The sequence below is a fragment of the Sturnira hondurensis genome, unplaced genomic scaffold (assembly GCF_014824575.4).
Source record: "Sturnira hondurensis isolate 20B ecotype Veracruz unplaced genomic scaffold, ASM1482457v3 Scaffold0022542, whole genome shotgun sequence".
Classification (NCBI taxonomy): domain Eukaryota; kingdom Metazoa; phylum Chordata; class Mammalia; order Chiroptera; family Phyllostomidae; genus Sturnira; species Sturnira hondurensis.
The window spans coordinates 194,303-207,371 of NW_028095173.1; the positions used below are offsets into that span (position 1 = coordinate 194,303).

General features: G+C 39.6%; 1 protein-coding gene and 1 long non-coding RNA gene across 3 annotated transcripts in view; one reads left to right on the top strand and one right to left on the bottom strand.

The window, feature by feature from the left end:
* Positions 1-3,512: 3,512 nt before the first annotated feature.
* Positions 3,513-9,336, bottom strand: LOC118979526 (uncharacterized). Its single transcript, XR_005064935.1, has 3 exons — positions 9,041-9,336; positions 7,552-7,557; positions 3,513-3,522 (listed from the first exon to the last, which is right to left on the bottom strand). It is a non-coding gene; the product is annotated as an uncharacterized LOC118979526 (long non-coding RNA).
* Positions 9,337-9,450: 114 nt separating this feature from the next.
* Positions 9,451-13,069, top strand: part of ABRAXAS1 (abraxas 1, BRCA1 A complex subunit) — a 28,062-nt gene continuing 24,443 nt past the window's right edge. The window contains exons 1-2 of one of the 2 annotated variants that reach the window (XM_037035627.1): positions 9,451-9,635; positions 11,729-11,819. In XM_037035627.1, coding sequence (XP_036891522.1) covers positions 9,549-9,635; positions 11,729-11,819 — 178 coding nt within the window. In that variant the 5' untranslated portion in view covers positions 9,451-9,548. Of the gene's footprint in view, positions 9,636-11,728; positions 11,820-13,069 lie in introns of those variants that run through there. The other variant, XM_037035629.1, reaches the window with a different exon arrangement.

Sequence of the window (13,069 nt, forward strand, 5' to 3'; positions counted from 1 at the left end):
TGAGAAACTACTTACTTGGGGAGGGTATTCCTCACGTAGTTGTAATCACTTTATCCCTAGTAATATCCACTTTTATATAATTTACCCCCTTCCCAAAGTATTCCTCCAGTTTTAAAAAATCTTTACATTATTATAATAATCACTAAAACGTTTAACAGATTGCTTAAATTGACTTTATATTTGAATTTCCTGGATAATACCAATATTTTGCTCTGATGCTGTTACTATATGTAGTCTTCTGACCTTACCTGAAAATGGGTAAAGCCCTCATCTCTCTTGGAAAAGTACTGTATTGTATCTACACACACATATACATGCATGTACACAGGTCTTTGTGGTTTGGTGATTTGAGGCATGGTTTCATGATTTATAATTCTCTAACGGCATAACCAATCACACACCAAAATTTATTCATAATTGGAAAACTTGTCATAGAGATTGATTTTCTGCCCTTAGTATTCACATTTCAGGGAAAATTTTAAAAGTTTTAAAAGTAAAAAATTTTAAAGACCAACTGCAGCTGACCATATATTAGGAAGAGTGGCAATATGTGAAAACTAGGATTTTAAATATTATTTGGAGCATACCTTCCCTAACGAAAGCAGTATAAAAATAAGTAAATTAACAGTTAAAGAGAATAGTCAAATTTATCCCAGGATTAGTTTTGGAGTCTTTCATTCTGGAAGTTCCTAAGTTAAAAACCTTTTCAAATTATGAGTTGTCTTTGATTAATGGTTGCTGTCACTACCCTGTAATATGTAGTGCTAAAGTTCACTTCTGCATTTTGAGCACAGAGCAACTAACTGAAACCAATAATTAAAAAGAAAACAACCTGGTGACTGATTTATACCTCAGTGTACTCTGGCCTCTGAAACAAAATCTCTTCAATTATCATGATGACTGTAATAATACACTCACTATTTATACTGCTTCACTAATTATTCTTATTTGTCCCCTCCTGGTGTCTCCTCCATGGAGTCTTGGGGGGAAAAACACTCCCCTCATCAAACCATCGTTATACTGAGCAAAGTTTGAAATAGGTAATGGTGTCAAGCACTTCCCAGTGTGACTTCTATGCTTCAGTTATTTCCACTATTTTTCTAGCAAACAAAAACTTTTTTGTTTTACTTATATTTAAGTCCACCAGGTACTGTTCTCAGTAGAAGACTAACAATATTTTGGGTAGGACCTCAATATTAGTGAAAAGAGAAATGGTAATCCAACCATATGCATGAGTAAAGACAGGTGAAGGCTTCTCCCCAGTGCTACTCAAAGTGGAGTCCCTGGAACCATGGGAAACACGGACATGTTTCAAGGGTACATAAGTACTCTGTGAGTAAGCAGTGGCCACCCATTCTTTAAATTCAGTATTTCTTAGGTTAGAGTACATAAGCATCTTCTTAGATATCTGAGAATTCTCTGGGTTGAGCATCCCAGAAAGGTGGTGCTATTGTTCTGAATATGATGAATTTAAGACTATAGGAAACATTCTTTAGAACCAGGAAAATCCCAACCTGATTCTATGACTAAAGGCCATACAAAGCAGATGGTTCACAAACACATATACAACGAATCAATTAAAAACATCAGGTTGTTGACTTCTGACTGAAGTCTCAATCTCTTATATTTTTCTACTGACTTACCTTTACAAAGTGTCTGGGGAGCATTTTCTCTGTCACTCCTACCTTGAAAACATGGTGACCCAGTCTCCCCCAGCACCCCTAAAGCCAAAGTCATGCAAGTGACTGCACCGAAGAGGTTCTGCAAGATTGCCTGGGAGTGAGCTATTCCAATGAGACATGTCCCGCCTGTAAAATTACTATGCAGTGAGAGGTGGTGAGACAAAATATCAAAAATGGGGACCCACCACTTCCTTCGTGTGATCACCTCCATTTGAGATAGCTGAAACAGCCCTTGGTTTTAAGATTTCTAAACTTGATTTGGACAAGCTTTTGTGGTCAGTTCAAACTAAATAAATTCACAGGAGACTATAATGTATATACTTTTCTTTTTATTTTTAATATGTATTATTGATTATGCCATTACAGTTGTCCCATTTCCCCACCCTTCATTCCCCTCCCCCCTGCACACCCTCTCCCCTACCATTCCCCCTTTCATTTATGTCCATGTGTCACAAGTTCTTTAGATTCTATATTTCCCATAGTATTCTTGCCCTCCCCTGTCTATTTTCTACCTACTGTCTATGTTACTTATTCTCTGTACCTTCTCCCCTCTTCTCCTCCCACTCCCCTGTTGCTGACCCTCCATGTGATCTCCATTTCTATGGTTCTGCTCCTGATCTATCTGTCCTCTTAGTTTGCTTTGTTTTAGGTGTGGTTGTTAATAGCTGTGAGTTTGCTGTCCTTTCACCGTTCATATTTTTTATCTTCTTTTTCTTAAATAAGTCCCTTTAACATTTCATATAATAAGGGCTTGGTGATGATGAACTCCTTGAACTTGACCTTATCTGAGAAGCACTTTATCTGTCCTTCCATTCTAAATGAAAGTTTTGCTGGATAAAGCAATCTTGGCTGTAGGTCTTTGGATTTCATGACTTGGAATACTTCTTTCCAGCCCCTTCTTGCCTGTAAGGTCTCTTTTGAGAAATCCGCTGACAGTCTGATGGGTACTCCTTTGTAGGTGACTGTCCCCTTATCTCTTGCTGCTTCTAGGATTCTCTCCTTCATTTTAGTCTTGGCTAATGTAATTATGATGTGCCTTGGTGTGTTCCTTCTTGGGTCCAACTTCTTTGGCACTCTCTGAGCTTCCTGGATTTCCTGGAAGTCTATTTCCTTTGCCAGACTGGGGAAGTTCTCCTTTATTATTTGTTCAAATAAGTTTTCCACTCGTGGCTGTTTCTTTCCCCCTTCTGGTACCCCTATAATTCAGATGTTGGAACATTTAAAGATGTCCTGGAGGTTCCTAAGCCTCTCCTCATTTTTTTGAAATCTTGTTTCTTCATTCTTTTCTGTTTGGTCATTTTTTTCTTCCTTCTGGCCCACTCTCTTGATTTGAGTCCCAATTTCCTTTCCATCATTATTGGTTTCCTGTGCATTTCCCTTCATTTCAATTAGTTTAGCCTTCATTTGTTCCTCTAATTTGTGACTAAAATCAACCAGTTCTGTGAGCATCCTGATCACCAGTGTCTTGAACTGTGCATCTGAAAGTTTGGCTATCTCTTGGTCCCTTAGAATTATTGGCTCTGGGGCTTTGATTTGTTCTTCTGTTTGAGCCATAACATTTTTGTCTGTCCACGCCTGTTATGTATGAAGGGGGGAGCCTTAGGTGTTCACCAGGGCTGGGTGACCCAGTTGCTGGGTTGTGATGATGTGGGGGCGGGGTCAGAGAGGGACAATGGTGTTTGTTCTGTTCTCTCTCAGATTTCGGTCCCCTCTGCTGCTTCCCGCAAGCAAACCTAGCCCCCCTGGTACCAGCTTCCAATTGTGTGGGCCTATGAACCCTCCAGTAGCCTGTGGGTCTCTCCAATGAACTCTCTGCGAGCCTGGGAGCTTCTCCCAGCACCTCAACCCAGAGAGTTTTTCCAATTGGTGCTTTTAGGCTTTAATTCCTGGTGCTGGGACGTAGCCTGTGCAGTCTGTCTCACTGCTTGCTCCTTTGCCTGGTTTATCTGCGTGTGAATGTGTGACCACAGTCAACCAGCCGCCTTGCACCCTCACTGGGTCCGCCCATTGCCACTCCATGCCTGGGATCTGCCAACTGCAGCCTGGGTTGGTCCAGTACAGCCACTTTTTCCTGGGAGACCCCACTCCCCCAGCTGTTGACTCTGCCCCTCTTACTGGTCTGGATGAATGGTTCGTTGTTGTCAGACTTCCATACAGTTCGATTTTCTGTGTTTTGGTTGCATTTTTGTTACTAAAACTTTGTTGTCTTTAAACTTGGCTGTGCGAGGAGGCACAGTGTTTCCCCCTATGCCTCCATCTTGGCTGGAAGTCTGTATATATCTTTCTAGTGGCCAGGATATCTTTAAAATATACTGTTAAGGTAAAAGATATTATAAGGCCAAACTTATAATCAAAAGAAATGAGAGCAAGAGACATGCATAGTGTGAAGGGTTCTTTCACCCAGGACCAGTAGAAACCTGGAACAGAATGATTGCTATGTGACTAAAGCATTAGTTACCACTGCCTGGCCTCTCCTGATCAAGTTACAGGATAACCACCCAAATCAGCTTCTCTGCTTTCTCTCTTTTTCCTGACTTTACTTGGAATCCTGGCCTTTATTCTTTAAACAGGTTTCTTGAGAGTCAGTGAGGTCACCAGTTACTTTCATGTAAGTCACATTCTGATAACTCTTCTGGAAAATTTATTCTAGTCATGTTTATGTGTGTTCCTTACATCTCTTTGGTACCTACATTTACTAGTCTTTTTCTCATGGGTTTTTTTTTTTTTCACTATGAATAACTCATTACGTAGTTTCTTTCATTCCTTAAATCAGTTTTGGAGAAATGTGAGAATTCTCATTAGGGGAGAAAATGATGCACAAAGAAATAAATATACTGGGGGAGGAGATATAAGGGGACTAAATGATTATGAAAACACACAATACAAATTATTAAATAAAAAAGAAATAGCCCTGGCTGGTGTAGCTCAGTGGATTGAGCACAGGCCTGTGAACCAAAAGGTCGCTGGTTCAATTCCCAGTCAGGGCACATGTCTGTCTCTGTCCTTTCCTTCTCTTGTGTCTAAAAATAAAAAAATAAAATCTAAAAAAAAAAAAGAAAGAAAGAACTAGCCCTGGCTGGTGTGACTCAGTGGATAGAGTGCCAGCCTGTGAACCAAAGGGTTGCCAATTCGATTCCCAGTCGGGGCACATGCCTGGGTTGCAAGCTGGGTGCCCAGTAGGGGGAGCATAAGAGGCAACCACACATTGGTGTTTCTCTCCCTCTTTCTCCCTCCCTTTCCTTCTCTAAAAATAAATAAATAAAACCTTTAAAAAAAGAAATAAATACATATATTATTTTCATTCTTAAAGGTTGTTCTTATTTCCAAATTCTGGTGACTTTGGGCTCTCTATATAATTACTTCAAATAATTATTTACCTATTCATTTATTGTTAGAGAGAGGAGAAGGGAAGGAGAAAGAGGAGAGAAACATCAATGGGTAAGAGAAACATTGATCAGTTACCTCTGATATGCACCCTGACTGGGGACCAAAACCACAACCCAGGCATGTGCCCTGACTGGGAATCAAACCTGAGACCTTTCACTCTACAGAACAATGCCCAACCAACTGCACTACACCAGTCAGGCCATATAATGACTTTAAAAAAAATAATATTAAAAATCCATTCATTCGATAAGCAAATATGGAAAACATACTATGTATATGCCAGATATTATAATAAATCTTGGGAATTTAAAAAAGAATTAAATAATCAAGAAGAAATTATGTGAAGAAATTAACTGGAGTCCATAAATTCGGAATTACTTAGAATGAATCCACTCTTTTTCCTTCTAGTCCATTTTCCACTCTGCTACTGGAGCAATCATTTTGAAAGCAAGCATCAGCATATTTTGGTTTACTCTGCCTTACAGTCACATGCAACACATCAACATTCCAGCATAGACTGGGTTGTGCCAAGTTGAGTCCCATTCCTCTTTACTGTGTCTTCTAGCAGAAGATGAAGACTTGGGTCCCTGGCTCTGGAGCAAAAACTCTGGATCTCCCACAAGTAATTCTTGAATAAGCCCACAACCACCTCCCCAAGGGTAAGCCTCTTTTGCTATAAACTCCAGGTATAAATGAAGGCATTTCTCACCATAGAAGCAAAGGAGTCTCAGTGTGCAATAATGACTCAACTATATACAACTATTCAGAGATCAAACATAGCACTAAGGTTTGTGTCTAAAGCAACTACACTCTTTTTAAAAGACTTTATGTATATGTATATGTATATGTATGACCTGTTAGAGACAGGGGAAGGGAGGGAGAAATAGAGAGAGAGAAACATCTATGTGTGAGAGAAACATCGATCAGGTGCTTCTCCCAGGCCACCAACTGGGAACCTGGCCCACAACCCAGGCATGTGCTGTGACTGGGAATTGAACCTGAGAATTTTCTCTTTGTGGGATTATGCCCAACCCACTGAGCCACACCAGTCAGGGCAACTTCTACATTCTTATTTTTCTCCTAAAAACAAACAGTAAGTAACTTGCTTCTAAGTAACTAAAAACAAAAATAAGTAACTTTATTTTTATAATTAAAGGGTCGGTTCAGGTAATTTCCCAGAACAAAGAACCACTTCACAGTTAACTCAAAATAAGAATCCAAAATATATTTTAGTTTTTTTCCTCAGCTCAGGCAACCCTTTCCTTAAGTTTTGGTTGGATCTTCCACACATGATGTTCCTTTCGATGGGCAGTCTTTGTTTCCACTCTTTTCCATTTAGATCCTTGGGAAGACCTTCCCTAATCCCAACACTAGGGGGAGGAAGTACCTTAGTTATATCCTTGCTGCTAGCTTTATTTTTCCTACAAGGCATTGATCAGAATCGTGATATGAGAGATTTTGTGGGGAGGGGTTGAGAGAAAATACAGAAAACTGTAATTGAAAAATAAAATAATCTAAATAAAAAAAAAGAGACTTTGTCCTTAATGTTTCTGTCTCTATCTAGATAACAAATCATTTCTTATTCAACGAAACGTCAGTAGCTAGCATGGTTACCTGATTCAACAGTTGTGAATTCATGAATTCAAGGAAAGCATCCCTGGCCTCCAAAATTTATTCATTCCACATATATTGAATGTCAACTTTGACCTAGACACGATTTTAGGATTTTTTTTAAGATATATTAAAAGAGTTCTCTAAGTTGGAAAAATAAAATCCATACCTTTTCTTAAGTAAAATTGAGAGCAGCACAAGGAAAAGTTGTAATCTAACCAAAAAATTTATAAAGCATTATTCAAACATATTCAAAACTTTGAAATTTGGGTAACTGAAGGAAATCTATTTCTAATTTTAAAGAAAATTTTTAAAAGACTTTTTATTTATTTATCTTTAGAGGGGAAGGGAAGGAGAGAGGGAGAGAAATATCAATGTATGGTTGCCTCTCATCCATCCCCTACTGGGAACTGGCCTGCAACCCAGGCATGTGCCCTGACTTGGAATCCAACCACAGTTGTTTGGTCTGCAGGCCCACGCTCAATCCGCTAAGCTACACCAGCCAGGGCCCTATTTGTAATTTTTCAAAAATAGTTCTTGAGGTGAAGATTCCAGAGTTGCTCTATTTTTCGGGTTTTTCTGAGTTATCCTATGCTAATTATAGATAAGGCAAAGTAAAACCAAGGAAAAATTGTTTTCACCAATACTTTAGTATTATTTGAACCAATTTATCCATGTTATTGTAGATTATTCCTTGCAGCATTCAGATGTCCTGTTTCTTTAGTTTCCTTTCATCTAGAACAGTTCCTTAGTCTCTTTGTTTTATGCCATTGCCATTTATGAAGAATACAGGAATTATCTAAGAGAAAATCTGTGACCCATAAAATTGGCAGAGATTCCATTTTATGATATTTCATTTTTTTCAAGGCACTCATTTCTTATCAAATTGAAAAATTAGGCCCTGGCTGGTGTAGCTCAGTGGATTGAGCGCGGGCCTGCGAACCAGACGATTGCGGTTCGATTCCCAGTCAGGGCACATGCTTGGGTTGCAGACCAGTTTCCCTCAGGGAATGCACGAGAAGCAACCATACATTGATGTTTCTTTCCTCTCTCCTTCCCTTCCCCTCTATAAAGATAAATAAATAAAATATTAAAAAAAAGAAAAATTAGAGCAATTTTACTATAGGACAATTGGATGATATAAATTATATAAAAAGCTTGACAGATTTCAGTTTTATGGTTCTAGGTGGAGGAAGTGTTCCCAATCAGATATAATATCTATTCTCATAAAGGATTCAGATAAAGGAAACACAATTTCTTTACATAAAGCCTGTTTAAACATTACAATTTTCATTCAAATTTTTACCTTAATCCTATTGTCAATAGTAAGACTATTATCGTTATCAATAATCTTACACATTTCTATATTCACTCATACTAATTGTAGCCCATATTGGAGCTTCACCAACAGGTTTGGTACAAGGCATGAGGCTCCTGTATCAAGAAATCTCAGAAACTTTTCTTCATCTCCCTGACCATTTTACCCTCTACTGTATGTTAGGTTTTGGGTTGAAAGCCACAGAGCACCGACACTTTTGTTAGTCTTTATCTTAATTTAACTGAGTATTGGCCTATCAGGGGTGTCCAACTTTTTGGCATCTCTGGGCCACACTAGAAGAAGAGCTGTCTGGAGCCACACATTAAATGTATCATGCCATGTAATCACAAAAAACCCTCAAGTTTTAAGTGAAGTTCTGATTTTGTGTTGGGCCTCATTCTTACCTGGTAGATGATTCCTGGTCAGGTATTGATTATTTTCCAGTTTTTAAAATTTCTCCAAAGTGGGGAAATAGAGCATGACTTGTTTGGGGCATTTTAATGTTGAGGGAACAACAGGGGGTCCATTTGGCCCACCCAAGCTTTCACAGTGCTGTATTAGGACCTTTAAAAAAATCACATCACGTAAGCTAGGTTAAGCTATGATATTGTAAAAATTAGGTGTATTAAATGCATTTTCACCTTAGGATGTTTTCAATTTACAATGGTTTTATCTATTTGGATGTACGGTAATTCCATCGTATGTGAAGGGGCACCCGTAGTCTGATACTTCACTCTTACAATCATTTAAAAAACATATCTTTGCATATCGTGTGTGCATAAATTATTAAGCCCTGCTCTTCACATTCCCCTTATAATTTATATCAAGTGCTCCAACACTGTATGGTTAATACCTGTCATTAATCTGTCAGAACAATGTTTAAAAGTCTATGTTTTCTTTAAATTAACCGGGGTCCATAACTTTCTAAAATAGCAAGCACTCAGCGAAATCCAAATTCTCTCCCCCTCCCCACCCCCCACGAATATCACTGGAGAGTTCTTTGGAAAGACAATCCCTAACACTCGAATTAGTATTCCAGTACCTCCGTTAGGTAAACAGCACCATCGTGCAGTTTGAAAACCATAAACGCGGCATATCCGTTGTGATACTGCAATGTCACTAAGCCATGCTTCCCTTATACCATGGGTCCCTCAGAGCAGCTGGCCACCAAAACGCGTTCAGTACGTTCCCAAGAGGTGCCAACCAAGCAGCCTAAAGGCCTAAGTTGTCAGAGAAGCGAGGATACGACCCGAGCTCGAAGAGGGGTAAAGAAGAGCAAGCTGCAAGCCCCACCCTCCATTGCCACCAAGCAGCACACTCCCCAACACTACGCGCCCGCCCCTCCCCGGCGTGACCCAACGCGGAGAGCGCCGCGCCAGTGCGCCGCGCGTGCCCCGCCCCTGGCTCGGCCCCGCCTCCTCGCCTCTTAGCCCGCTCGCCTCTTCGCCACCTCTCTGCGGGTTTCTTTGCTGAGGAGCCGCTTCGCTGATAAAGTTCCCGGCCTGCGGCGCTCCGTCGTTCTGCTTGTGCCTCGCCACGGTCGCCTAAGCATGGAGGGCGAGAGTACGTCGGCGGTGCTCTCCGGCTTCGTGCTCGGCGCGCTGTCCTTCCAGCACCTCAATACCGACTCGGACACGGTGAGCCCAGGGGCGAGGCGGCGTCCAGGGTCTCCACAAAGAGGCGCCTTGCCCCCGCCCTCCGGGCCCGCTAGCTCCCTAGCGGCCGCCGTAGCCCCGGCCTCAGCCCTCTGGACTTTTGCCTACTTCTGCACTCTGGCGGCGCGAAATGTCCCTCCTGCCCGCTAGGTCTTTTGCAGGATTAGCCCTCCCTTTTAAAAAAATTATTATTTTTATTACGTTTACTGGGGTGACAGTTAATAAAACTATGTAGGTTTCAGGGGTACAGTTCTATAGTGCATCATTTCTGTGTTGTATTGTGTGTTCTCCACCCCAAGTCATGTCTGCTTCCATCACCATGTAACCTCCCCATGCCCGTTTCCACTTCCCTCCACTCCCTTAGCCTGCCCTCTTCCGAGCAGTGTTTGTCTCCGTGCCCCTCCCTATTCCAGTGACCCACATGCGCTCCCATGTCTCACCTTCAACAGCCCTTCTTTTCTGTTTCACCTTAGTTGTGAAAGAGTAGAAACTTCACAGAGCATTATTAGCCTGCTACCGCCAGAAGGTGGCCGGTTTACTGGTTTACTTTCCGTTGCTTCTAACTACCTACAGTACTTCCAAAGACAACTGAATTTTTTTATGCAGAGCAGCTACTGTGCATGTTTGTTCAAGTGGTAGTGTGGTTAAAGGAATGAGAGATGTTGCATCCAGTGACTATTTGGGGGGAATTCTTAGTGGATGAAAAAGTTCAGTTTGGTATCAGATAACTGACTTTTGCATTAGTGTTTAACTTATTAATTTGTAAGGCTACAGCCAGGTCCTTTTCTGATGCTTTCAGTTATGATTTAAACATTTATGCTCAAATATTAAATGTTTAAATGTTTATTTTATACTGATTGTTCAAGTTCAAAACCACTGGATAAAGTAGTGAGGTACTTTTTTAAATATAGTGCCTACTTTTAAAAACTTGTACTTTTATTAAATTAAACAGCATAAAACTTTGAGCCTAAGAAATAGTGCCTTAGAGTGTTTAGTAACTTGCGAATACCATGCTGAATAAACTCTAGTAATTTCTTAAATAACCTTGTAGATTATACCTAGAAGGGAGCAAATATATATGACAATTTTAAATGTATATAGCTGTGGAAATTATTTGGGGATATCTTATTGTAAATATAAACAGAATGGGTCCTGTAGTGTAAAACTTAGCTGTTGGAAAGTACCGTACGTAATGTTAGGCCTTTGTCTCTCAAATCTTTTCCCTATAGTCTTGAAAGGTGATTTTTTAGATAGTTATACTTGCATTGTCCCTGCTTCCTTTCCCAGGATTTGTCTAGAGTGCGGAGTTCTGGATTGATCTTTTTTGTCTAGTAAACACTCATATTTTGGAAACATCCTTTTTGCGCTCTTATTTAATGAAATGGGGGGGCGGGGGGTGGCATTCATAATTATAAAGAAGACAAAATCTTCCTTGTCTGTCAAACACAATGGGTCTTTAAATGTATCAAGAGAAAGAATGGAATTCTCCCAAACTCAAAAAAATCTCCACTGGTAAAAATGCATGTATTTTTTAAAGAATTCAAGGACTGCAGCTCCCCTTTTAGAAAGCAGATTGGTACTGAATTTCAAGTCTTTAATATTTTGCATGGTTTTTAATCTAGAAGCATTGATCATTGCATCATTTCATAGCTCCAAAGCCCCCATTGGCTCACAGAAGTATGTGCCATTAATTTAGAGTCCTTGGCTAATCATTTGGGGTGTCCCATTATTGGAGTTATCCGTATCTATGATTTCCTTACAAGTGGGATCCTTCAGGTCCAAGGCAAACTGCTCTGCTCTTAGATCCTCAGGCATTGTGTCCTCATTTCTGGCTTTAAGCCTTTCATGCTTCCAAATGTGCCAAAGTCAAAGTGGTTTACAATCTCTTCTGCTCATTGGTATTTGACTGTTAATGTTTCCCAGCCAACCTGGAAGTGTACCTGGTCTTTTCTGTGCCCCCAAGTTAGAAGCACATACTGTATACATTAAGTATCAGTACTCAAGATATTGGTTAAGTGACTATCTGTACTATCAGTATATTTCATATACTTACTGCTTCTTATTTTTATCCATAGGAAGGTTTTCTTCTTGGGGAAGTGAAAGGTGAAGCCAAGAATAGCATTACTGATTCCCAAATGGATGATGTTGAAGTTATTTATACCATAGGTGAGTCACTTATTTCTGTGTCTCCTATTTTTGATGGTTTGTGGTGAAAGAGATCAACATAAGTTACTTTTTAATTTGATAGGAAAAAAAGCTACAAAATTTAAAAAGCAGACTTTAAAAGAACATATTGCCCCCATGTCTCAGTTAAAGTTGTGGCAATGGCCTAGTCTGAAGTAGGAAACAATATAGGACATAAGCAGATAAGATCACTGTGGAGGAGCAGGGATGAAATAGCACCTGCATATATTTAAGTGGCAGAAAGATGGCCAAGCAAAAGGAGACGGAACCAAATTTCAAAATCAAGAAAAAAGGTAAAAGCTTGGACAAAAATGTTAAACATTACCGAAAAGTTGGAAGATGAGAACTGAAAAAACTCCGACTACGAACTTTAAAACCTTATGTAATTTCTAGAGTGTAATGGGGGAAAAAGAGATTGCAAGGGTTTGAGGAGTAAGTAGTGAAGTAGCTATATCTGGTGGCAGCTGTTTTTTCAGGGGAAAAAGGAGAAAGAGAGTTTTAAAACATATAAGGAGTTTTCAGATTAATATATACAGTTTTGTTTTGTTTTGTTTTTTTTATTTTCTTTGTCCTCACCGAAGATAAGGGTTTTTTTGTGTGTGTTGAGGGGAGGGTTGTTTGTTTGTTTGTTTGTTTTAGAGATCGAGGAAGGGGGAAAGAAAGAGAAACATCAGTATAAGAGAGGAAAATAGATGGGTTGCCCCCCATACATGCCCCGACTAAGGATTGAACCTGCAACTTCAGTATGTGCCCTGACCAGGAATCAAACCCTCAACCTTCTGGTGTACAGGATGATACTCTAACAAACTGAGCCACATGGCCAGAGTTGATTAACATATACAATTTTTTAAATCATTTAAAAAACAAAATTGGTGTACTTTATAAAAAATTTGGCATGACATTATGCTATGGTATGACCATTTTTCCATGTTCAGTTATTCTCTAAATATCATTTTTATAACTATATTGTATTCTCTGTGGCTGTACTCTCATGGCACTATATAATTTCAGTAGTCCTTTAAATAAGTAAATTATGATCAGAATTACTTTCAGTTTTTTAGTATCATAAGTTACACTACAGAAAACATTCTTGTCCATATCTATTATAGACATTTTCCTGGGAATGTGATTATAATGTTGAAGGATATGAACCTTTTTAAGGCTCTTGATCTGCACTCACAAATTGCTCTCTGAAAAGAAAGATATCAGTTCATTTTAAAACTACCCATGTT